The sequence below is a fragment of the Phascolarctos cinereus genome, unplaced genomic scaffold (assembly GCF_003287225.1).
Source record: "Phascolarctos cinereus isolate Bilbo 61053 unplaced genomic scaffold, phaCin_HiC Scaffold_2;HRSCAF=192, whole genome shotgun sequence".
Taxonomy (NCBI): Eukaryota; Metazoa; Chordata; class Mammalia; order Diprotodontia; family Phascolarctidae; genus Phascolarctos; species Phascolarctos cinereus.
In genome coordinates, this window is record NW_027555625.1 from 341,001,658 (window position 1) to 341,026,725 (window position 25,068).

Sequence of the window (25,068 nt, forward strand, 5' to 3'; positions counted from 1 at the left end):
TTGATAGTATTTTATGATCTATGGTACCACCTTAAAATTTTCTCGCTTATCTTTTTTTTTAAACTATTTTAAACTAGTTTTAATGTTATCTTGTCTATTTTTATCTGTCTTTAATGTTATCTTGCCTGAGGATGAAGATTGCCATCCCTTAAGATATTGCTTGAGGGGCAGCTATATGGCACAGTGGATAGACCACTGGCCCTGGAGTCAGGAGGACCTGAGTTCAAATCTGGCCTTAGACACATAATTCTCACTAGCTGTGTGACTCTGGGCAAGTCACTTAACCCCAATTGCCTCACTAAAAAAAAAGAAAAGATATTGCTTGAGTAAATTTTGTTCCAGCCTCTCATTTTAACTCTGTGTCTAATATTTGTTTTCAAGTGAGTTTCTCTGTAAACAACATTGTTGAATTTTGCTCTCTTCCTTTGTTTTATTTGTTAGCTCAGACATTCATATCAGGGCTTTGATTGTTAATTGTTTTTTCATCCAACATTTCCTCTCATATTTTTTTCTTCATTACTCTTCCTACCATCCTGTTTACAAAAAATAGGTCAGGAAAAAATGTGATCAGCATTAGTAATATAAATGAAATGGTCTGATCATACTCCTTTACACTTATCAGATCCAGATGGCCATTTCTTCTTTATGCTCTGACTTTTGAAATTGAAGTTTGTTTTATTTATAACTTCCTTCTCTCTTAAAGATCTCTGTCTCTGCTTGTTTGCCTATAGAAATTAATGTATTTCTACACCAAATTCTGTTTAACCATCCTTTGCCAGATCCAAATAAGAGGTTCATGTTAAGTTCAGATAAACCTATTTCATGGGATGGCTACTTTCCATCCCCTTCTTCCTGTCTGTATATGCATTTTTGTTATGCACCCCAATTATAAGAAGTATTAATTATTCTCCCTTTTTCTAGTTTCTTTCCTACTTAGTTCTGGTTTCTTCCTTTTTTATCTTTGTCTTTCCTCTCTCAAAACTAGATTGACAGAACACAATTGCTAAAGATAGGTCCTGGCTGTACTTAATTCTATCTATGACCTTCAGAGACTGCTATTCTGAAGAAACACTTGTCTCTTCTCCCTGTTTTAGCATATAAGCTCTTCATCATCATTCACCCCAATTGCTTAGATGTAGTTGCCTTTCTAAGTTTCTCTCCTGCTCTGTGTTTGCCTTTAAAAGATTCTGGTCATTGGAATAAATGAATGAATGAAATAGCATTTACTAAGTGCTTACTTGTGATAAGTGTTAGGAATAGTGACCAAAAAAAAAAAAAAGGTTCTCTGGCCCCTGCTCTCAAGCAGCTCCCACTTTAGTCAGATAGAAGGCATATAAAAGAAAATTCACCTACAGGGCACATAGAAGAGTCCAGAAGTCCTGAGGGTTCAGCAGTGAGGCAGATGGCAAAGCCCAGGGATTCTTAGATTACTTCATTAGGTTAGATGACAGTGCCATGGATCTGTAGGGAGTAGAGGCAAGGCCAATCACATAAGGCCTGGATAGGAGGTGAGACTGTGGCAGACAAGATGGCAAATTCTGATAGTAATAACTCACTGGAAGGAATTGAGTTGTTTCATCCAAGCCAAGTGAGCATACATCCGAAATTTGTCCTGAGATATCCTGGGACCAGGGGAGGAGGTGAAGAGGTAATGCTTCAAAATCTTTGAAAATCAAGATCGACTGAAATAACACATGTAAAGCAGTTTGCTGGCTATTATTATTTATTATATTTTATTTATTAAAGGTCTAAATTTCCCCCTATAGTTTTTCTTAGTTTTTCAGGGAAAGTTATTCTTAGTTTTAGGTCTTTTTTCTTTCTGAACATCAGATTCTAAGATTTTCTCTCCTGTAATCTAATTATAGTATTGTTTTGTGTGATTCTGATTTTGGTTCCTTTAATTATTACTTTATGGTTGTTTAAAGTATTTTTTCTTTAACCTGGAAACTCCGGATTTGGGCTACAATATTCTTGCCTATTTTTGGTATGGGATTTCTTTTAGACAATGATAAGTACCTAATTTTCATTTTCATGTGGCCCTTTTTTTCTAATATACCTGGACAATTTTACAGTTTCTTAAAATGTATCTTTTTTTAAGAGGATGTGAATTTCGGGGCACCCAATGATATTTGAATTATCAAACTTTGACCTGTTTTCCAGTTATTTTTTTTATAGTAGATACCTTATATATTATTTTAATTTTTCAGTCTTTTGGTTTTGTTATTTGACCCAGCTATACAACTAGTTGACCTGTACCCCAGAAAGATTAAGGGAAGAGGAAAAGATCCTATAAGTTAAAAAAAAAATTAAGGCATCTCTTTTTGTGGTAACAAAGAATTGGGAACCGTGGGAGTGCCCATAAGTTGGAAAATGACTTATTAAATTAGGCTATATGAATAATAAAATGATTATGCCATAATAAATTACAGAGGGGATAGAAGACATATCAATTAATGCAGAGTGAAGTGAGCAGAACAAGAAAATTACTTATACTATAACAACAGTATTGTAAAAGAAAGAAAACATTTTCAAAGACTCTGATCTACACCATAATGAACAATAATGCTCTGCGATTCCAAAAAACTTATAAGGAAGCATTCCATATGTCTTGTGATGGGAGAAGATAGTCCTAACAGAGTGTAAAATATGATACCATATGATATAGATAACACTATGTAGATATGTAGAATGAGATGTTTTTGAATTTGTTTTGTTTGAGTTTTTTTGAGGAGTGAGAGACCTTATCTTGGTATACAGTGTGAGAAGTTTGTCTGTGAAGCTTATGTAGTTTCAAAAATTAACAATTTTTAATTTAGTTCTTCCTTGTTGCTTTGACTCTTGTATATAAAAAAGTATAAAAACTCTGACTTTTGCTTATTAAAAGGCATCTTAAATTTCCCTTTCCCTCCCCAGATTCATTTCCTCATGTTTTTTTTTTATTAACTTTATTTGTGCAAATAGTTTCTACTATGTATACTAACTAAGCTAATTCTTCCAGTGCCTTTCCACTTTAGTAATTCTCTCAAGTCAGTTCTGCTGTGATGGTGGTACTTGTTTGTAGAATTATTCACTTTTTCTTTCCTCTTATGTTGTAGAAGTCCTGAAATATTTTTATACGTTTTATCAAATGCTGTGAGTGAATTCTGTTTGTTCATGATGTTTGTAGAAGGTAGCAGCTTTTAAAAGTTACTCTATTTTGTTGTGATTAGAATGTTAGTTGTATTCACTCTATCACACTCAAAGACAGCTTTCTAAATTTCCATTCTATGTATATATCTGTATCCTCTTCATAATCATTTGAGATATCAGCATTGTTTTTATAAAATCCTGTTTGGTTTTAGGAATGATTTCTGGAGTTTTAATTAAAGATTTTCGGTGACCTCAAGGTCTTTAACTTTTTCCTCTTTAGATTTTAGCAGTGCTTCAGTTTAATCTCTAATTTTTTCTGGTCCAGTCTTATAGGGTGAATGAAGGTTGTGGATTTTTGTTGTTGCTGTTGTTTTTCTTTTTAATTTTTATTGCCCTGGACTGGTAGTAATACACTGCTATGTGACTTGTAGCTGAGGATACCATTAACAAAAAGCTATATGAAGTCCTTATTTATAATTGGTAAGATGTCAACCAGTTGTTTTATGATAAAGCACTGGAGCACAATGAAAAATGTTCATGTCGTCAGTCCATTTCATGTACATTCATGGTTTGTCTAATTTAATGGTCATTATCATCTACACTAAAACATTTCCAGCAGATAAGGTCCAATTTTTTTGTTTGTTCCATTGTTTTTTGCCTTCTTGTGGCTAGCTTCCATGTCTTCTTCCATCATGACAGTTTTGAGTAGAGTCAGTCTTGCAACCCTTTGATACCTCATCTCTTTCTTAGATACTTAGGAGAAGTTTTATCATGCTGATCATGGTCAGCAAATCAGTGGCATCTCCAGATACCAACTGGACTGCTTTTCAAAATTCCTGCCAACTCTTCATAGTTACTATCGTGGTCTTAGTTAAAATACTACTCGTAATAGTGTTTTAGATTTATTCATTAAATGCCTGTAATTATTACAATGATAATTTTCCCCAATAAAGTTCAAAATTACAATTTATATCATATAATTATACTTTAAATGTATACATTTTTATTCTATCCATAATTACAATCTCTAAATATAAAATTACAAAACTAACCATAAAATAATTGTTAATATTTTATATAGGATCTTTTATGAGAATTAAAAGAAATAATCCAGCAATACCTCATGTGCTTGCTGTTATCTATAATACTTAATAATGAATTTCCTTATTTTACAAATTTAGTTGACCAGTGCTTTTCAGAGAACTCTTTATAAGGGGTGAGGAAGAAGACAAATCATCACAAATGAAATTAAAGAGTGTTTAGAGAAGCAGGAGAACTAGGAAAATGTGGTGTCTAAGAAACCAGAGTAAAAGAAAGGGATGATCAGGTGTCATATGCTGCAGAGTTCAAGTAGGATGAAGTCCAAATAAAATCTACTGAATTTGGCACTAAGAAAGTTATTGGTAACCTTTGATAGAGTGGTTTTACAAGGTTGTAATGAATTTAAAAGCCAAATTGTAAGAGATTAAAGAGCTCAGATGGCTTGAAAATGGAAGTTTTGGGTACGGACACATTTTTCAAGAAGTTTGGTGGGGCAGTGATATAGAGGAATAAAGAGATTAAATGGAAGCTGGATAGAGTAGATGGATCAAAGGTCCTTTTTTTCCCCTCAGGATTGGGGAGATCTGAACATATTTATAAACAAGAGGAAGACAAAATTGGAAAGTGAAAGTCTGAAGATATGAAAAACAGAGAGAATGAGAATAGTTTCTAGAACAAGATTGAACTGATAGGACAGAAGTCTAAAGTCTGCTCTGGCACGCTTATGAGTTCTGAAATTACCAAATTGATACACTAACATTTTATTTATTTGCTAATAATCCTGGCTATCAAATGAAACAAAACATGCATACGATATGTATAAAAACTGGTAAATGTGTTTTGCCCAAGTGATTCCTGTCTTCTACTCACACTAAATGTACCAGGGCAGAACAACTTCCTTGTTGTACCAAGTATGACAAGTGTCATTCATACTTTGATGACTCATTTGTCTCATTTGAAGAGGAGGAAAATGAATTGGAGGATAGTACTTAGAAATATTTCCTATGCTTCTCCATTAAATGACACTTCAGTCAGCTTGATGGAATAATTGATGAAGGTATCGGCCTAGTCATAAAGGTCAATACTAGTCTAGCCTTCCAAAATAAGTATTGTAATTGTCTTAATGGTGACATCCAGGAAGCATTTGGAAGGGACTAAGAAATACGTTTTTCATATTCATTTTTCAATTAAGTGTTGTAGGTCAGAGGTGGGAATCGAATTAAAATGTAATTGGGAAATGTTTAACAAAATAAATAAAGATATAGTACAACATAGATAATGTTATGGTTTCCTAAGTCAATAAATATGTAGTGAGTTTGACACCATTGTTGTAGGCTATAAATAAGTTGTTGGCCTGATGTAAGGGAAAGAGCATTGGATTTGCATTTAGGAGCCATGGCTTTGAATCCCAAATTCAACATTTACTAGTTTATGATCTTGGGAAACTTAATGTCTTTGAGCCTTAGTTTGCTTACCTGTATAATGAGCACAATGCCTTACACATAGTAAGCATTTAATGAATGCTTGTTGCCTGTCTGACTGACTACTTGACCTCCAAGGTCCATTGCAGTTCTGATGTTCTATTATTATGGAAATGTTGATTCTTAAGGGACCACCTTTCCCCAGCAGATTCAAGCTCAGTCACTGACCTCTGCCTGACTGCTTCTTTCCCTAAGATTCATGAACTGATGTGCTACCTTTCTTGCATGTGATTGCTTTACTCTTTAAGTCAGAGGTAAACTTCTCCCCTAAGTTGACATCTCTTTCCTGAACTTAGGAAATATATAAACTTAGCTAATATATAATTTATCTGATCCTGCTTCTAGTAGGGGTTCATGAAAGGCTTGTTAAAAAGATGAAAATAAGGAAAGGGGGCACAAGAATTCTAGACCAGAGCTCCCCAGATCCTTTCTCTCACCTGCGTTAGTTATCTTGGCTATTTCTGCTGTGTGTCTTGAGACCTTGAGTTTTCTATTTCTTATCCCTTTCCATTTCTTCCTGTCAGCATCTGGACAGTGTTTAACAGAGTAGCCACTCTCCAAATGGGGAAGAGGAAAAAAATTAGTGAATAACAGTGAAAAGTAAAAAGAAAATCGTAGGCTATACAATCTGTAGTGATAGTAGCTTTCTTTTACCAAATAGAAATACCAGAAGTTTGCAGCAGGGGGAGCAGCCCACTTATATAGGTTTAAATGTCTTGCCACTGTTGACATTAAGTGCCCTTCAGCTGTTACCAGGATAAAAAACCAGCAGAAATGGTTTCTCCTAGGGCTTAGATGGAGAATTCATACTAAAAGCAGATGCTACCAGGTATAGACTTTTTTTCTCCTTCAGGTGTTCCAAGCATTTTGATTACCTTTTTTCTTTTTTTTTTAAACATTGGCTAGCATATAGCACATGCTTAAAAAAATGTTTATTGACAGGCTTGTTGTTTCCATTTTAGTAGCAGATGTTGGGTCAGTTGCTAGAGTCAATTTTTATAAAATTTCCACGTGGTACCAACTGGGAGCATGGTGGTATACCTTGATAGTAACAGAAAAATTAAGAAGAGGGGCAGCTAGGTGGCGCAGTGGATAGAGGACTGGCCCTGAAGTCAGGAGTACCTGAGTTCAAATGCAGCCTCAGACCAAACACTTGACACTTACCAGCTGTGTGACCCTGGGCAAATCACTTAACCCTAACTGCCTTAAAAAAGAAAAAAATTAAGAAGAGGTCTTATTTGTGGGAATGGGAGCAGAGGAAGATAATGAGTTCAGTTTTGGACATGTTAAGTTTAAGATGTCTACAGGATATGCAATTTCAAGATATTTAAGAGGCATTTTGACGTGTAAGACTGATGGTCAAGGGGAACTTATAATTGGACAGTAAATCTGAGAATCATCTATATAAAGATGATAATTGAAACCATGGGAGCTGATGACATCACCAAGTAAAACAGTATAGAAGGTGAAAAGAAGAGTGCCCAGGAAGGAGCCTTGGGGACCCCGTCTTAGATCCAGTAAAGGAGAAAGAAAAGGAACAATCAGAAAGGTCGAATGAGAGAACCAAGGATGAAAACCTAGAGAGAAAAGAGTATCAGTAAGAGGGTGGTCAACAGTGCCAAAGGCCACAGAGAGGTCAACAGGGGATGAAGATTGAGAAAAGATCATTACATTTGGCAATTAAGAAATCATTAACAACTTTGCCAAGAGCAGTTTTGGTTGATTGATGAGGTCAGAAGCTTGACTGCACAGAGGTAATAGAGTAAGAAGACAAGAAGTCCAGTTACCACTCACTGTATAAACTCTCTTCAAGGAGTTTATTCACAAAAGAGAGGAGAAGTATAGAATAATAGACATGGGCATATTTATAGGCAGTGTGGATAGGCACCATTAGATAAAGAGAGTAGGAATGATGAAACTAACTGCTGCAGAAGACAGGATAGAATGGCATCACTTGAATACTTGTGGAAGCATTTGCCTTATCAAGAACAGCCACCTCTTCATGTGAAACAAGGATGAAGGAGAAAATGGTGGCAGAAGGTATCCAAATAATATGAGATGAGAATGAGGGGAGAAGTGGGAGTTCTTGACAGATGGCCTCATTTTTTTGAGTAAAATATGAGGCAAGGTTCTCATATGAGAGTGTGAGGGAAAGAGAAGCTGTGGAAGGTTTGGGGAGGGCTAAAAAAGTTTGGAAAAGCCACTGTGGTCAGTGGGATAGTGCATCTTTTCAGGAGTTATAAAAGGATTACCTTGCCACTGTGTGGGTCCATTTGAGATTCTGTAACAAACTTCTGGTGGACCCAGTATGTGAGATTTTATCCTTTTCTCTACCTTCATTCAGTAGCAGGAGAGTAAAATTGAAGGCAGAGGAGAGTGGGAGTAATGCAGGTCTGGAGTTTGAAGGGTCATACTTCCATAGGATAAAAGAGCAAAGAACTTGAGAGAGATGGACAGCAAAGACTTGATCTGATGTATCAAGGAGTCAGGATGGGGAAGAGAAGAGAGTGTAGCTAGTGCCAGGATACTGGCCTGGGAAAGAATTGAGGGGTGGATGGATTGGAGGTTATGGCAAGATTGAATATGTTTTAGAGTTCCAAGACTGAGCGGGATGTGAAAGGACAACAGACCATGGTCAGATAAAATTATTTCAGTGTTCATGAACATACATATGGAACACATGTGGGTGATGGCAAAATCAAGGATATAACCATCTCTATGTAGTTCAGGTGAGATGGAAGAGTAAGTCATGGAAAATGAGTAAGTTAAGGAATTAGGCGCTGTTCTACCTTCTATTTAAATACTTAGCCTTTAGCATCAATTCCACCTCTTTAACTCAGATCTCCAGCTATGACTACCATTAATAAAGGCCAGAGTTCTGGTTATAACTAATAATATTTTCCTTTCATGCCCTTGAGCCCCAGAAATAGTGTTTTCTTTCATTCAATCTTCATTCTCCCTAAACTAGTCTACTGGCTGTTTGCCAGTCTTCATTTGCTGCATTTCTGCATGGTCAGTTTTTGTGAAGGTGTGATGTACAGCTGATGAAAAGGTATGCTTCTTTCTATTCTCTTCATTTTTTTCCCAAAAATCTATCATATCTAACATTTCTAAGATTCCGTTCATCTCCTTATCTTTTTCTTATTTGTTTTATGATTAGATTTATCTACCTCTGAGAAGAGAAGGTTAAACTCTCCCACTAGTATAGTTTTACTGTCTGTTTTCTCCTGTAATTCATTTAACTTTTCCTTTAAGAATTTGGATGCTTTGCTATTTGGTGCATATATATTTAGTATTGATAGTATGTCATTGTTTTTAGCAAAATGTAATTTCCCTTATTATCTCTTTTAATCAGGTCTGTTTTGCTTTTGCTTTGTCTGATATCTGCCTTTCTGCCTTTCTTACTTCAGCTGAAGCATAATAAATTGTACTTTAATGTGTTTGTTGTCAACACGATATTGTTAGATTCTAGTTTCTAATCCATTCTTTGCTTCTGTTTTACAAATCAGTTCATTGTGTTCAAGTTCGCAGTTATGACTCTTAATCTGCCCTTCCTCTTCTCATTCTCTTCCCTCTTTCTCATCTTTTTTCCCCTTATACTTTTACTATTGGATAAGATAGATTTTTATACACAACTGAGTGTGTGTATATATTCTTCCCTCTGTGAGCCACATCAGATGAGAGTGAGGCTCAATTGTTGCCCTCTTCTTCCACCCCCTAGTTTTCCCCTCCACTGTAAAAACTCCATCTTGTGCACTTATTTTGAGAGATAATTTTCCCCATTCTGCCTTTCCCTGTATGATCCTTTTTTTTTCCAGATCATAATTAACTCACATCTGTGCCCTCTGTCTAGACTCCTAACTGCCCTGATAATGATGAAGTTCTTAAGAGCTAGATGTATCATCTTTTCTTATAGGAGTTTAATCTTATTGAATCCTTTATAATTTCTCTTTAATGTTTGCCTTGTTATGCTTGCTTCTCTTGAGTCTCATATCTGAACATTTAGTTTTCTATTCATCTCTGATCTTTTTATCAGGAATGTTTGAAAGTCTTCTGTATCATTAAATGTCTATTTTTTTCCTCTTTAGGATTATGCTCAGGATTTTGCTGAGTAGGTTATTCTTGGTTATAATCCTAGCTTGTTTTGGCTTCTGGAATATCAAATTCCAAGCCCTCTGCTCCTTTAACATGGTAAATTTTATGTGATCCTGAGTATGGCTTCATGGTATTTGAATGATTTTTTGGCTGCTTGAAGTATTTTCTCTTTGATCTGGGAGCTCTGGAATTTGGCTGTGATATTCCTAGAGTTTCTATTTTGGAATCTCTTTTAGGAGGTCATTGGCAGATTCTTTCAATTTCTATTTTACCCTCTGGTTCTAGGATTTCTGGACAGTTTTCCTTGATAATTTCTTGGAATATGGTATCTAGATTCTTTTTTTTTTGATCATGGCTTTCAGGTAGTCCAGTAATTCTTAAATTATCTATCCTCAATCTGTTTTCCAGATCAATTGGTTTTCTGATAAGATATTTCACATTTTCTTCAACTTTTTCATTCTTTTGACTTTGTTACATTATTTCTTGATGTCTCATGACATCATTAGCTTTTCCTTGCCCAATTCTAATTTTTAGGGAATTATTTTCTTCAGTGAATTGTTGTACCTCTTTTTCCTCTTTGGTCAATTTTGCTTTTTCAGGAGTTATTTTTGTCAGTGAAGTTTTGTACTTTTATCTAATTCTGTTTTTTTAAGGAGTTCTTTAGTGAAGTTTTGTACATCTTTTGCCTTTTGGCCAATTCTGTTTTTTAAGGTTTTCCTTAAGTATTTTTTTATGCCTCCTTTGCTAAGCAATTAATTATCTTTTCTTATTTTTCTTGCATTGCTTTCATTTTTTCTACAATTTTTGCTTTACTACTCTTATTTGATTTTAAAAATATTTTTTAAAGATCTTCTAAGAATTCTTATGGGCTTATGTCCAATTTGCATTTTCTCCCTTGAGCCTTTGCTTTTAGCTGTTTTGACATCATTTTCTTCTGAATTTATGTCTTGATCTTCCCTGTCACCATGCTTTTCATAGTCATGTTCTTTTTTTTTTGTTGTTATTTATTCATTCTTTCAGCTTATTTGTTGACTTGAAGTTTATGTTACAGTTGAATTGTGCTCGCTTGGGGTGGTAGGCAGCACTGTCCCCAAGAATCAGGCTTTTGGGGGCTGCTATTTTCATAGCTACTTCTGGGCATTTGGAAGCTTTTGGTGCTTCCAAGATGATGTGATCAATGGAGAGGTGTAGTCATTGTTTTTGTTCACTGGTTTTTATCCAAGAAAGGGCCCTGATATCTTGTGGCCACAAATGTTATTTTTTTCACAGGACCCTGTCCCTTTGTGACACAAGTACCATTGCTCCTCAGGGCCCCTACTCCCTTATTACCAAAAGCACTCCTTTCTGCCCTGGAACTGTAACTCAGAAATGGGCATGTCAGTGGAGTTGCCAAATAGCCTGGTGCTAGTACTGGAGACCCCTTTAATCCTTCTGACCATTTGCCCAATTCCCTTACCATCTCTGGGCTGAGAGCTCCCCAACATTTCTGTTGCTACCAAAATTTCTCCAATAGCTGGTTTTACCACGCAGTGTACTTTGGCCTAGTCCCAATGCCACTGCCACAGACCTCTCCTTCTGATCTCATAAGTTGTCTTGGGTCCAAAAATGTCTCATCTTGCCCTTTTATTGATTCTGCACCTTCAGAATTCGATTTGAGGCATTAATTTAGTGTTGTTTAGGGGGGTGTGCTAGGAGAACTTGGCTATAGTGCTTCCTCTACTCTACCATCTTGGCTCAGACCCTGGAAGTACCCAGGAGCTTACATTCTAATGGAGACAATTAATAAATTCTTATTGAGGGGCAGCTAGGTGGCTCAGTGGATAGAGCACCAGCCCTACAGTCAGGAGGACCTGAGTTCAAATCCGGCCTCAGACACATAACACTCACTAGCTGTGTGACTCTGGGCAAGTTACTTAACCCCAATTGCCTCACCCAAAAAAAAATTCTTATTGACTAAGTAGTTAGGAGGGAATCAGGAAAGGCTTTAAGCAGAAGAAGGTGCTTGAGCTTTATCTTAAAGGAAGGAAGAGGAAGACTCTTTGAAGTAGAGGCAAGGAGAGAATGGATTTTAGGCACATGGAAATAACCCATGTAAATGCATGGAAAGGAGAAGTTCCTCTATGAGGAATAGAAGAAAAGACAGTTTGAAGTGGATGGCAGGTTGGATTAAAAACCAGAATCCTATAGTATGTTGTTTACAAGAAACACATTTGGAGCAGAGGAACACACACAGAATAAAGGTCAAAGGGTGGAGTAGACTATATTATGCTTCAGCAAAGTTTAAAAAAAAAAAGCAGGGTAGCAATCATGTTCTCAGACAAAGCAAAAGCAAAAATAGATCTAATTAAAAGAGACAAGGAAGAAAACTATATCTTGCTAATCAGGTACCATAGAATATGAAGAAATATCAGTACTAAACATATGTGCACCAAATGGTATAGCATCCAAATTTCTAAAAGAGAAATTAAACGAGTTTCAAGAGGAAATAGACAATAAAACTGTACTAGTGGGGGACCTCAACTTTCCTCTCTCAGAACTAGATAAATCTAGCCACAAAATAAAAAAGAAGGAAGTTAAGGAGGTCAGTAAAATTTTAGAAAAGTTAAATATGTTAGATCTCTAGAGAAAATTGAATGGGGATAGAAAGGAATATACCTTTTTCTCAGTAGTACATGGTACCCACTAAAAACTGACCATGTTTTAGGGCATAAAAACCTCACAATTAAATGCAGAAATATTAAATGAGTCTTTTTCAGATCATGATGCAATAAAAAATATTTAATGAAGGGCCATGGAAAGATAGAGTAAAAATTAAAGGAGAGATTAATAAAATTAAAAGTAGGAGCTGGGGTTTTTTTTGGGGGGGACAATAAAATAGATAAAGCATTGGTTAATTTGATTTTAAAAAAAGAAAGAAGAGAACCAAATTGCTAGCTCCAAAAATGGAAAGGGTGAATTCCCCACCAATGAAGAGGAAATTAAAGCAATAATTAGGAGCCATTTTCCCAATTGTATGCAAATAAATCTGACAATCTAAGTGAATATTTACAAAAATAAATTGCCCAGATTAACAGAAGAGGGAATAGAATAACCCCATCTTAGAAAAATAAATTAAACAAGTCATATGTGAGCTACCTAAGAAAAAATCACCAGGGCCAAGATGGATTCACAAGTAAATTCTACTAAACATTTAAAGAATAATTTCAGTACTATTTGGGAAAATGGGTGAAGTCCTGCCAAATTCTTTTTATGACACAAATATTGTGGTGATCTCTCAACCAGGAAAAGTGAAAATAGAAGAAGAAATCTATAGATCAATTTCTCTAATATATATTGATGCAAAAATTTTAAATACTGGTGAGGAGATTACAGCAATATATCACAAGGATCATACACTATTATCATATGGTATTTATACCAGGAATGCAGGAGTGGTTCAATATTAGGAAAATCAGTATAATTGACCATATCAATAAAAAAAAAATCATGTGATTATCTCAATAGATGCAGAAAAAAACTTTCGACAAATAGAGTACCCATTACTATTTTTTTTAAAGGATGCAGCAGTGGACACCCCTTTGCGTCTGAGTGGAGCAGGCCTTTTTTTTTTAAGGGTGTACCCATTACTGTTTAAAAAAAAACACTAACAGAGCATAGGAATAAATGGAGCTTTCCTTAAAATGATAAGTAATATCTATCTAAAACCATCAGCAACCATTATCTATAATAGGGATAATCTAGAAACCTTTCTAGTGAGATCAAAAATGAAGCAAGGATGTCCATTATCCCCACTAATATTCAGTATTTTACTAGAAATTTTAGCAATAGCAATAAGAGATGAAAAAGAAATTGAAGGAATTAGAAAACAAAATTATCACTCTTTGCATGTTATATAGTGGTATACTTAGAGAATCAACAAAAAAACTAGTTGGAATAATTAACAACTTTAGTAAAGTTGTGGGATATAAAATAAACTTACATAAATCAACAGCATTTTTACATACTACAAACAAAACCCAGTATGAAGATATATACATATGTATGTATATTAGAGAACTGAGTCAAATTTATAAGTCATTCCCCATTTGATAAATGATCAAAGCATATGAACAGGTAGTTTCAAATATACTATAGGCATGAAAAAATGCTCTAACTCACTATTAGAGAAACGGAAAATTAAAACAACTTTGAGATACTACCTCACACTTATCAGATTGGCTAATGTGACAGAAGGGGAAAATAGCAAATATTTGAGGAGATATGATAAAATTGGGACTTTTTGAGTGGAGTTGTGAAACCGATCCAACCGTTTTGGAGAGCAATTTGGAATTATGCCCAACAGGCTACAAAACTGCATGTCCTTTGATATAGCAATACCTCTTGTAGGTCTGTATCCCACATAGATTTTTTTTAAAAAAGCAAGGGCAGGGGGGAAAGGACCTATTTGCACAAAAATATTTATAGCACTTTTTTTTCTATTGGCAAAGAATTGTGAATTGAGGAGATGCCCATCAATTGGGGAATGGCTGAGCAAGTTGTAGTATATGATTGTAAAAGGAATATTACTGTGCTATAAGAAATTATAAGCACTCTGATTTCAGAAAAACCTGGAAAGACTTATATGAACTGATGCAAAGTGAAATGAGCAGAACCAGGAGAACATTATGCTCAGTGACAGCAATACTATGTGATGATCAACTGTGAATGACTTAGCTATTCTTAGCAATCCAGTGATCCAAGACAATTCCAAAGCATTCATGAAGAAAAATACTACCCACCTCCAGAGAAAGAACTGATAAGAGTCTGAATGCAGATTGAAGCACACTGTTTTTCACTTTCTGGTTTGTTTGCTTTTCGTGGTTTTTTTCTCCCCACTTTGAGTCTGTGTTTTCTTTCATAACATAACTGATATGGTAATACATCTTACATGATTTAACATGTATGACTATATCAAAATTGCTTATCTCAGGGAGGGGGGAGGTGAGAGAAGAAGAGAGAAAATTTGAAACTAAATAAAAATTTCAATGACTATTTAGTGGGGGAAAATGAAATATTTTTTTTAAAAAGGATAAACAGAAATATTCATATTTCATCCTAGGAATAATCAGAAGCCACTTGAGTTGAGAGGAAGAGGTATCACATGGTATAGGATGGAATTCCCTCTCAATTAGGACACTTGTGAATTAAATGACTTTTTTATTTTTTATATTTTTTTATTTTTTACTTTCATATTGTTCTATGATTCCTTAGCTTGTTGATTTTCTGTCCTGCCCCAGTCTCAACTAAACAAAGCAGATAGAAATATAGATGTGTATAGTCTTTCCATCACCTCAAAAAATAGAAATTCAAACCCCAAAACAAACCACAGCTAAAGTTCATAAAAGACAATGTCTTTCCTTATGTAACTTGTATTCCATGTGACTTCTACCTCAATAACTATGTCACTAAAGGGCATGCCAGAACATCCTCTGTCACTAAGGGGCATACCAGAACATATCATATAGACTGGGAAAGTGTGAGAGCATCATTCTTTATCCAGAACCTGTGCGAGCGTGCTATCATGAAACTGGCATATAATACTAGTGGAATTCTCCAGGAAACAACACTTTGCCATCTTCCACAAGCCCTAATGACTGACAGTATCAAAGGTCTTGGTCAGGTCAATGAACATTGTGTTCTGCTCCTGGCATTTCTCCCTAGAGTTGTCAGGCAGTAAGCACCATGTAGGCTGTTCCTTTCTGAAGCCATTGTCTATCAGATAAATGACCATATTCCAGGTGAAGGATCAGTCTATTAAGGAAGACTCTGGAAAAAATCTTGCCAGCAATGACCAAGAGAGAGACTACACTTTGTGATTGTCACAGGACAACTTGTTTTCTTTTCCTTTATAGAGATGGACAGTGGAGGCATGTTTGATTTCCTGGGGGATAACCTTGTCTTGCCATATAACGTGGAAGATTTCAGTCAGCTTTTGCATGAGCAGTGGTCCCCTTGCCTTGTAGATCTCTGCTGAGATGGCGTCAGCATCAGGCATTTTGCCACAGAGAGAAGCCTTATGGCATTTAAAACCTCTTCTTCAGTTAGAAGTTTGGCTAGAGAGGGACTGACTTCAGCCTGAGGTATACAGTCAGTAGCTTTAGCATTGATTGATTGATGGGCTGTTGAGAACTCTATGGAAGTGTTCAGCCCATCTCTCCAGGATCATATGTTTATCACTAATCAGTGTGCCTTTGTCAGCCTTGAGTAGTTGAGATGCACCAGAGGTCTTTGGCTCATAAATATCTTCAAAGTATCATAGAAGCACTTTGGATTATTACTATCAGCATAATACTCAATCTTATGTGCTTTCTTACTGAGCCAAGCATCCTATATCTTGTAAGCTTCATTTGTACTTTACTTTTGGTGGACTTAAACATTGCCTCCCTAGAGATGGACAAATTCTCCTGCTTACACAAGACAAGTTCTCAGACAGAGGTCAGAAGAAGCAGCACAAGGACACTCTCGAAGTCTCGTTGAAGAAATTTACTTTCAATTGTGAGACATAAGAGATGCTGGCATAGGACTGCCTAGCCTGACATGCCCACGTCAAAGAAGACCCTGCGCTGTATAAGCAGCAGAATCACAGTGGCACAAAGGAAATGTGAAATGCACAAATCTAGAGACATCTCCAACCCAAATGTTCAGACAGATCATTTGTGCCAGACCTCTAGTAGAGCCTTGTGAGCTCATATTGGACTCATCAGCCACAGTAGAACACACTTTTCCTTAATTCCAACATTGTGTTGTTGTACTCTTACAACACGTCATATAGATTATTAGAGACAATTCCCTGTGACACAAACACCCCATTTGGGTTTGGCCATTAAGAGGAGATTGATTACCTTTATGAAAATAATTTTGGAATATTGAGGTTAAAGATTATTCAAAAAAACTGGTCCTCTGTGCTTGTCACTCTTGCCAGTCCTCATTTGACATGTATTCATTTGTTGGTGAGATCTAGGAAAGTGGGATCCCTTCTTTATAAAGATGGCTCCTGGGACTGGGTTGGAAGCAGACCTGTGGGTCTGAAGGATGCTGTCAACTGGGAAACATGTCAGTTTTTATCAGCAACTTGGATGTTAGGTTCATCAAATTTTCAGATGACACAAAGGTGGAAGAAATAGCCAATATGACAGGATTCAAAAAGATTTTGACAGCCTCCTAGAATACTATGTTGAATGTACTCAGATGAATTTCCATATGGACAAATGTAAAATGTGAAAATATCAAAAAGTATAAAAAAAGGGTTCAGAAAATCAGCTTTATAAATACAGATTTGGGAAGGAGGCATGGTCATAGAGCAGTTTGTCTGAAAAAGACTTGTGTTTTTTAATAGATATAAATTTGGTAAGTCAGCATATTCATGTTATTGTTCAATCATGTCCAACTCTTTATGACCCCATATGGAATTTTCTTGGCAAAGATACTTGCCATTTTCTTCTCTTATGGATTAAGGCAAATAGAAGTTAAATGACTTGACCAGGGTCACACAGCTAGTGAGTGAACTCAGGTCTTCCTGACATATATTGGCGTTTTCATGTAGGAACTAGAAAAGCTGATTTGATTTTTAGCTTCATCAAGAGAGGAATAATTATGGGGCAGCTAGGTATTGCAGTGGACACAGCACCAGGCCTGGAATCAGGAGGACCTGAGTTCAAATCCAGCCTCAGACCAGACACTTGACACTTATTAGCTGTGTGACCCTGGGCAAGTCACTTAACTCCATTTGCCTCACCCAAAAAAAAAAAAAAAGAGGAATAATTTCTAGGAATGAGAGTGTTTAGTCCCTTTGTATACTACCCTGGTCAAACCACATCTGGAGTATTGTATTTAGTTCTGGGTTCAACACTTATTAGTGATAATTAATTAACTGGAAGGCATCCAGAGAAGGTCAACTGAGATGGTGAAGGACCTTGAGCCTTTGTCTTATACATGGAACATATGAGGAGTCAGAGTATATTTAGCCTGAAGAAGAGAAGATTCAGAAGCTATGAAAGCTATATTCAAGTATTTGAAGGAATTTTATATAGAAAAGGGATTAGCCTGATTCTGTTTGGCCTTAGAAGGAGCAGTAGGTGGCATTAAAAGATAAATTCAGGCTTGCTGTCAGGAATAACTGCCTAATTATTAGTTGTCAAAAGCAGAATGGCCTATCTTAGAAGATTGTAGGTCACCCTTCATTGGAGGGTGTACTGTACTCTGCCATATAGCAGTTAGACTAAATCTCAAGTATTGGAACACAAAAGTGGTATTCAAGTATTTCTTGGGGGAAAGGAATTAAACTTGTTGTTTTACCTTAGGAGCAAGGGGTGAAAGTTGCAGAAAGACAGATTCATGCTTGATGTGAGGAAAATTACCTAATAGAGCTCTCCATAATTGAAAGACACCCTAAAGAGGTGTAATGAGTTCCCTCTCACTTGAGTTCTTCAAGGCTATTGATCAAAGGTGACCATATTGATGCTACAGAGGGGATTTTTGGTCAGAATGATTCTGAGATCCCATACAACTATAAGAGTCTGTGAATCTAAGAAGATTATTCTGAGAGTTGTGTGAAGAATGGGTAGGAAAGGTAAGAGACCTAAGACAAGGAGGTGATGACAAAGGTGGTAGCAATACAAGTGGATAGAGGGGGTTGAATGTGAAAGATTTTGTGAAGATTTATTTGCCAGGATTTGGGAACTAATTACACATGTGGATCAGGAGGATGGGAGAGTTGATGGCCTCAAAACTTTGAACCTATGTGATTGGGAGGATAGTACTGTGATCAACAGAAATAGGAAAGATCAAAGGATGGATAGATTTAGGGAGAAAGATTTAGTTCAGTTTTGGACATGTTAAGTGTGAGATGTGGAGATAGCTATGTGGATATACATTCAATAAGTCAGCCAACAAGCCTTATTTAGGAGCTTACTCTGTGCCTATTGACTTTCTCCCCATCCTTTAAAGCCCAGTTCTAGTGTTACCTGCCTTCCCTTATCCTTCTCAAGGAGATAATGACCTTTCCTGTCTTCTGCCTTACAAAGCAATTGGTTTTGTACTTCTCTAATGTGCTTATTGATGTATGTTACATGTCACAGCCTCCTAATAAATTGTGAGCTCAATGAGGACAGAGACTGAGACTTATTTAAAGTTTGGGTCCTTAAGAACCTAGTCCATAGGGACGGCGAGGTGGCGCAGTGGATAGAGGACCTGAGTTCAAATTGGGTCTCAGACACATAACACTTACTAGCTGTGTGACCCTGGGCAAGTCATTTAACCCCATTGTCTAGCCAAAAAAAAAAAAAAGAACCTACTCCATTGAATACAATAGGTATTTAATAATTGTCAGATTAGACTGAAGTAAAGTGAAATGAATTGAATTTGATGAAACCTTAAGAATAGCTCATCTTATGGTAAGACCTGAGATTCATATTTTTTAACAGTAGTCCTGGAAACTTCATAGGACATTATTCTATAAAATATTATTCCTCTTTTTTAAACATTTATTTATTTTTAGTTGTCAACATTCACTTCCACAATGTTTTGAGTTCCAAATTTTCTCCCCATCTCATCCCTCCCCCACCCTAAAATGACATGCATTCTGAATACCCTTTCCCCTAATCTGCCCTCCCTTCTATCTCTGCCCTTCTTTTATCCCCTTCCCCTTCAATTTTCCTATAAGGCAGAATAGATTTCTATATCCCATTGCCTGTATATCTCATTTCCCAGTTGCATGTGAAAGCAATTTCTTTTTAACATTTGTTTTTAAAACTTTGGGTTCCAGATTTTCTCCCTTTCTCCCTCCCCACCTACTCTCCTTGAGAAAGCAAGCAGTTTGATACAGGTTATACATGTGTAGTCATGCTTCCATAGTAGTCATGCTGTGGAAAACTAACTATATTTCCTTTCATCCTATCCCGTCCTCTATTTATTCTATTATCTCTTTTGACCCTGTCCCTCCTTAGTACCCCCTCCCCCCAATCTGCCCTCTCCTCTATCATCACCTTGCTCTCTTGTCCCCTTCTCCCACTTGTTTTCCTGTAGGGTAAGATAGATTTCCATACCCAATTGAGTGTGTATGTGATTCCCTCCTTAAGCCACATCCGATGAGAATAAGATTCACTCTTTCCCTCTCACCTTTCCCCCCTTCCCCTCCACTGTAAAAGCCTTTTCTTGTCTGTTTTATGTAAGGTAATTTACCCCCTTCTACCTCTCCCTTTCTCCTTCTTCCAGTATAATCCTCTCTTATGCCTTAATTTTATTCTCCAGATATCACTCCTTCATCTCCAACTTACCCTGTGCCCTCTATCTATCAATCTATCTATCTATCTGGTATCTATCTATCTATCTATCTATAGTATATACATATGTGTGTGTATATATGTATATATGTATATATACACATATACACACACACACACACACACACACACACATATATATATACACACATATACATACATATAATTTTTCCCTTCAACTACCTTAATGCTGACAAAGGTCTCATGAGTTACAAATATCATCTTTTCATGCAGGAATGTAAACAATTCAATCTTAATAAGTCTCTTATGATTTCTCTTTCCTGTTTACTCTTCATGTTTCTCTTGAGTCTTGTATTTGAAAGTCTTATTTTCTGTTCAGGTCTGCTCTTTTCATCAAGAGTGCACTGAATGTCCATTTTTTTCCCCTGAAGGATTATACTTAGTTTTGCTGGGTAAGTGATTCTTGGTTGTAATATTATCTCCTTTGCTCTCCAGAATATCATATTCCAAGCCCTGCAGTTCCTTAGGGTAGAAACTGCTAAATCTTGTGTTATCCTGGTTGTGTTTCCACAATATTTAAATTGTTTCTTTCTGGCTGCTTGCAATATTTTCTCCTTGACCTGGGAACCCTGGAATTTGACTACAGTATTCCTGGGAGTTTTCCTTTGGGGATCTCTTTCAGGAGGTAATCGGTAGATTCTTTCAATTTCTATTTTACTCTCTGGTTCTAGAATATCAAGGCAGTTTTCTTTGATACTTTCTTGAAAGATGATGTCTAGGCTCTTTTTTGATCGTGGCTTTCAGACAGTCCAATAATTTTTAAGTTATCTCTCCTGAATCTATTTTCCAAATCAGTTGTTCTTCCAATGAGATAGTTCACATTGTCTTCTATTTTTTTGATTCTTTTGGTTTTGTTTTACAGTGTCTTGATTTCTCATAAAGTCATTAGTTTCCAATTGCTCCATTCAAATTTTTAGGGAAATATTTTCTTCAGTGAGTTTTTGGACTTCCTCTTCCATTTGACTAATTCTGCTTTTGAAGGCATTCTTCTCCTCATTGGCCTTTTGGACCTCTTTTGCCATTTGGGTTAGGCTATTTTTTAAGGTGTTATTTTCTTCAGTATTTTTTGGGTCTTCTTTAGCAAGCTGTTGGCTAGTTTTTCATGATTTTCTTGCATCACTCTCATTTCTCTTCCCAGTTTTTCCTCTGTTTCTCTTACTTGCTTCTCAAAATCTTTTTTGAGCTCTTCCATGGCCTGGGACTCATTCATATTTTTCTTGGAGGCTTTGGATGTAGGAGCTTTGACTTTGTTGTCTTCTTCTGGTTGTATGTTTTGACCTTTGTTACCAAAAAAAGATTCTGTGGTCTGACTTTTTTTGTGCCTTTGTTTGCTCATGATCCCAGCCAGTTCCTTGAGTTATGAACTCTTTGTAAAGGTAGGGGCCTGCTTCCAGTGTGGAGAATGTACTGTCTCAAGCTTTGGGGGTTTTGTGCAGCTGTTTTCAGAGATACTTCTAGGGACCTGTAAGTTTTCAGTTCTCCCAAGGTGATATGATGAAGGGCTGGGTGTTTGCTCCTTTCCTGGTCTTTGCTCTGGTCTATAAGTGATCACAAGCACTCTCTTTTCTGCCTTGGAACTGGGAGGAGGATTTTCTCTGCACTGCCACTATAAGCTCCACCACAGCAGTGTTCCTCCTAACCCCAGGATTGCCACCCGGAACTGTGACCCAGATCCAAGCACAGGCACACCAAGAGAATCCTGCCTCAGCACCAGCCAAAGAACCCTGCAATCCCCCTCTGATCAGCGACTCGATTCCTTCTCAGTCTGTGGGCTGTAAGCTCTGGAAGCAGCCACCACCCCAGGGCTGGGGCTGAGGCTGGGACCATGCTTCTCTCTCACCGCAATCATAGACTTTTCCTACTGACCTTCTAAGTTGTCCTTGGTGTTTGTGGGGTGAGAAGTCTGGAAACCGCCACAGCTGCCCGTGATTCAGTCCGCTGAGGCCTGTTTTGCCTGTCTGTTCACGCCGAACTGTGTTCCTCTCCCAGCCAGGCCCGATAGACCTTTCTATTCACCCATCCAGTTTGTCTTGGACTGGAAATTTGTTTCAACCTTTTTGTGAGTTCTGCTGCTCTAAAATTTGTTTAGAGCCATTTTTTAACAGGTATTTGGATGAGAGCTCAAGCAAGTGAGTGCTTTTACTCTGCCATCTTGGCTCTGCCCCCCCCTCCCCACCATTCCTCTTTTTTTTTTTTTAAACAAAAATCAAATCTATGGCGTAGTGAGCTGATTTGGTTACCAGTGAACATATGTTGTTGCTCTAAATGCAGATATTTGAAGACTACTACAATGGATTCTACTTCAGTTATCCCCCTCTTCCTTGAGTATGTACTTCTAAGATCTTATTTGGGTGACTGTCTTTAGAATGATCTTGGAAGATATAAATATACAATTTAAGGGCTAAGAAAATACCATAGGTTGCTATTTTTGAAGGAAATACTATATTTTAAAAAATAATTATTTAATCACTTAGCATTCCTACAATTCTCCAGGTAATCTCAAAGTTAAAGTGCTTGAGACATTGTGTTTAAACACCCATGAACCCTAATTGAGATTGGTTGCTGTTGCCTTTATTTAGATGAAAATTCAGGAGATGGTGAATTAGATCTTAATGGAATTGATGACAGTGAAATCGATAGGGTAAGCTATTTTTATTCTATTCTTATACTTTACCCTGGAAGAAGAAAATGCTTTTTAATTCATTTCTGTAAATTATATGTGACATACTTCTCAGGTGTTTTTACTTTTGTTAGACTCAGGACAGTGCTGTATCTAAATGATGCTTTTTGCAAATCTTCCCAGTAGGTTTACTTGGTTTTTAAGTAAGGCTACCGACCACTAGGGTAATGTCAGTCCAATCATGGTGGGAGTTCAATATGTTACAGATTTTTTTTACTTTTTTGTTCTTGAAATACTTAATTTGGTTTAGCATTCTTGAAACATTTTCATAACATAGACACATGCATATAGTGTATGTTGCCCATGTAATATGTGTTCAGTCCATTTTTGTGGACATGTATCAAATGTCATGGTAATATCTGTTCATTCAGTTTGTTTTGCTGTACTTTCCATCACTGAGAAGTTAGGAATCTTGTTTACACCAGGGGGCTGTTGTAGTTTCTCTGATTACTGACTGTCATGATGGTCTTTTGTGATACCATCTACTTTCATAGCATCAGGAATACTACTGTAGTACTCTGTCTTCTTCTAGACATGCCTTGCTCTAAGGTAGGCTCATTAACTCTCAGAGCCTCAGAAATGCCAATCAATGTTATGTGACACTGACTTGGTAACCAAAAAGTTTCAATGCCTTGTCCTAAACCCCTATTATACTACCTAGGAGGATGGACTCTGGAGCATTTAAGGTCACAAGTGAGGAACCATGGGTAGGAGATTATAAAATTGCAAGAATAAAATTTTTTAAAGGTTGGATTGAGAAATATAGTTCAGTAGTAGTAAATACAATTTTTTTTTTAGTATCAGATGGGTCAGATACAATTAGAAATGTGACTTCAGGGAACATCTGCTTTTAAAAAAAAGATATTTCTAAGTTAATTGCCCAAGTAATGTTTGACAAAACCAAATTTAATCATGTAAGATAAATCTTCCTCAGATCATCTCTTATATTGTTAATTAAACAATGCATGGTGAAATTTTCCTCTACATTTTTGTTTTCCCCTAATTTTGTTTTCAATAAAAATTCTTTTATAAAGTATTTTTTTAAAAAGAAGAGAAAATTGAAACAAAGTACTCATGATAGATGGTTTTGTTCCTACATATACTTTCATATGTTTCATGAAAGTTTCTAATATGTTTTTTCATTCTCGTAAATGTGAGGTCATTAGTCTGTTAAAATTCTGTTTTCTTTGGGTTTTGTTAGTTCTAGCTTTCATTACGCCCCATTAGTCCCAAGTTTGTTCCTAGATCAGTTGTTCTTGATTTGCAGAAATGCCACGTATGGTTTAGTATAGGAAGGAATATGTTTCGTATGGGAGGGAATATATGTGAAAGTGTCAAATTAGCAATTTTGTTCTTGAAGATGAAAGTTCAGTCCACATTTCCCAATAAACTCCAGATATACTTTTCTCTTGTGTTGCAGTCCCATTTCATTCCTTTAATGACTTGATATATTCAAATATGCATTTTATTTATAGTTTTGAGATATGTTAAAATTCTATTTGCTTGTTAAAAGTTAATAGTTGGAAACAAATTGACTTTATTTTGTCCTCAGTATATTCTCAATGAAAACGAAGCACAAATCAAAGCTGAATTGTGGATGAAAGAACATGCTGACTACGTAAAAGAACAAAAGGGTAAGTAGTTATTCCTAGTCACTCTCCAAATATGCTATGAAATATTGTCTAATTCTGTCATTCATGCTGGTTGCTTTTTTCATCTTTTAGAAAAAGAAGCAAGGATAGCAAAAGAGAAGGAACTTGGCATTTATAAGGAACACAAGGTAGAAAACATTCTAATTTGTTTTAAAAGATCATCTGTTTTCCTGTAAATCTTCAAGTTTACTAGAAAAATATTTCTCTATTGAATTTCATTGGCATGGTCTTAAATTTGTAAGGGTCTTTGTTATTTTGCTATTTGGCTAAATAATCCATGCTTCCAGACTCAGAGCAGTATTTCACTGATGTTAGAAAGTGTAACTAATAATGCAGTTTGGTGGCTATGTTATATGCTGTATATTCCAGATTTCCCCAAAGAAAATACCTCTCAGGCAGTGAATTACATTTATGTGTGCTGGCTTGCACTTTTCAAATGAATTTTTTCAACATTTTTCATGTAAGAACAAAATCCAGATAAATGTTTACTTATTTGAATTCCAAAGAAAAGGTTCCAAACAAGAAGGACTATGATGTGGTAGCCACTGATTTGGGAGTCCAGAGACCTGTGTTGCACCCAAGACCTTTAATTGCATGACCTTGGGCAAATCCCTTCTCCCCTCTAGCCTCAGTATCCGCATCTTAGAGTA

General features: G+C 36.3%; 1 protein-coding gene across 1 annotated transcript in view; it reads left to right on the plus strand.

Moving 5' to 3' along the window:
- The window catches only part of BRF1 (BRF1 general transcription factor IIIB subunit), a 156,501-nt gene that overhangs the window by 97,806 nt on the left and 33,627 nt on the right, over positions 1–25,068 (plus strand). The window contains 3 exon segments of the mRNA XM_020991270.2: positions 22,666–22,727; positions 24,319–24,400; positions 24,491–24,546. Coding sequence (XP_020846929.1) covers positions 22,666–22,727; positions 24,319–24,400; positions 24,491–24,546 — 200 coding nt within the window.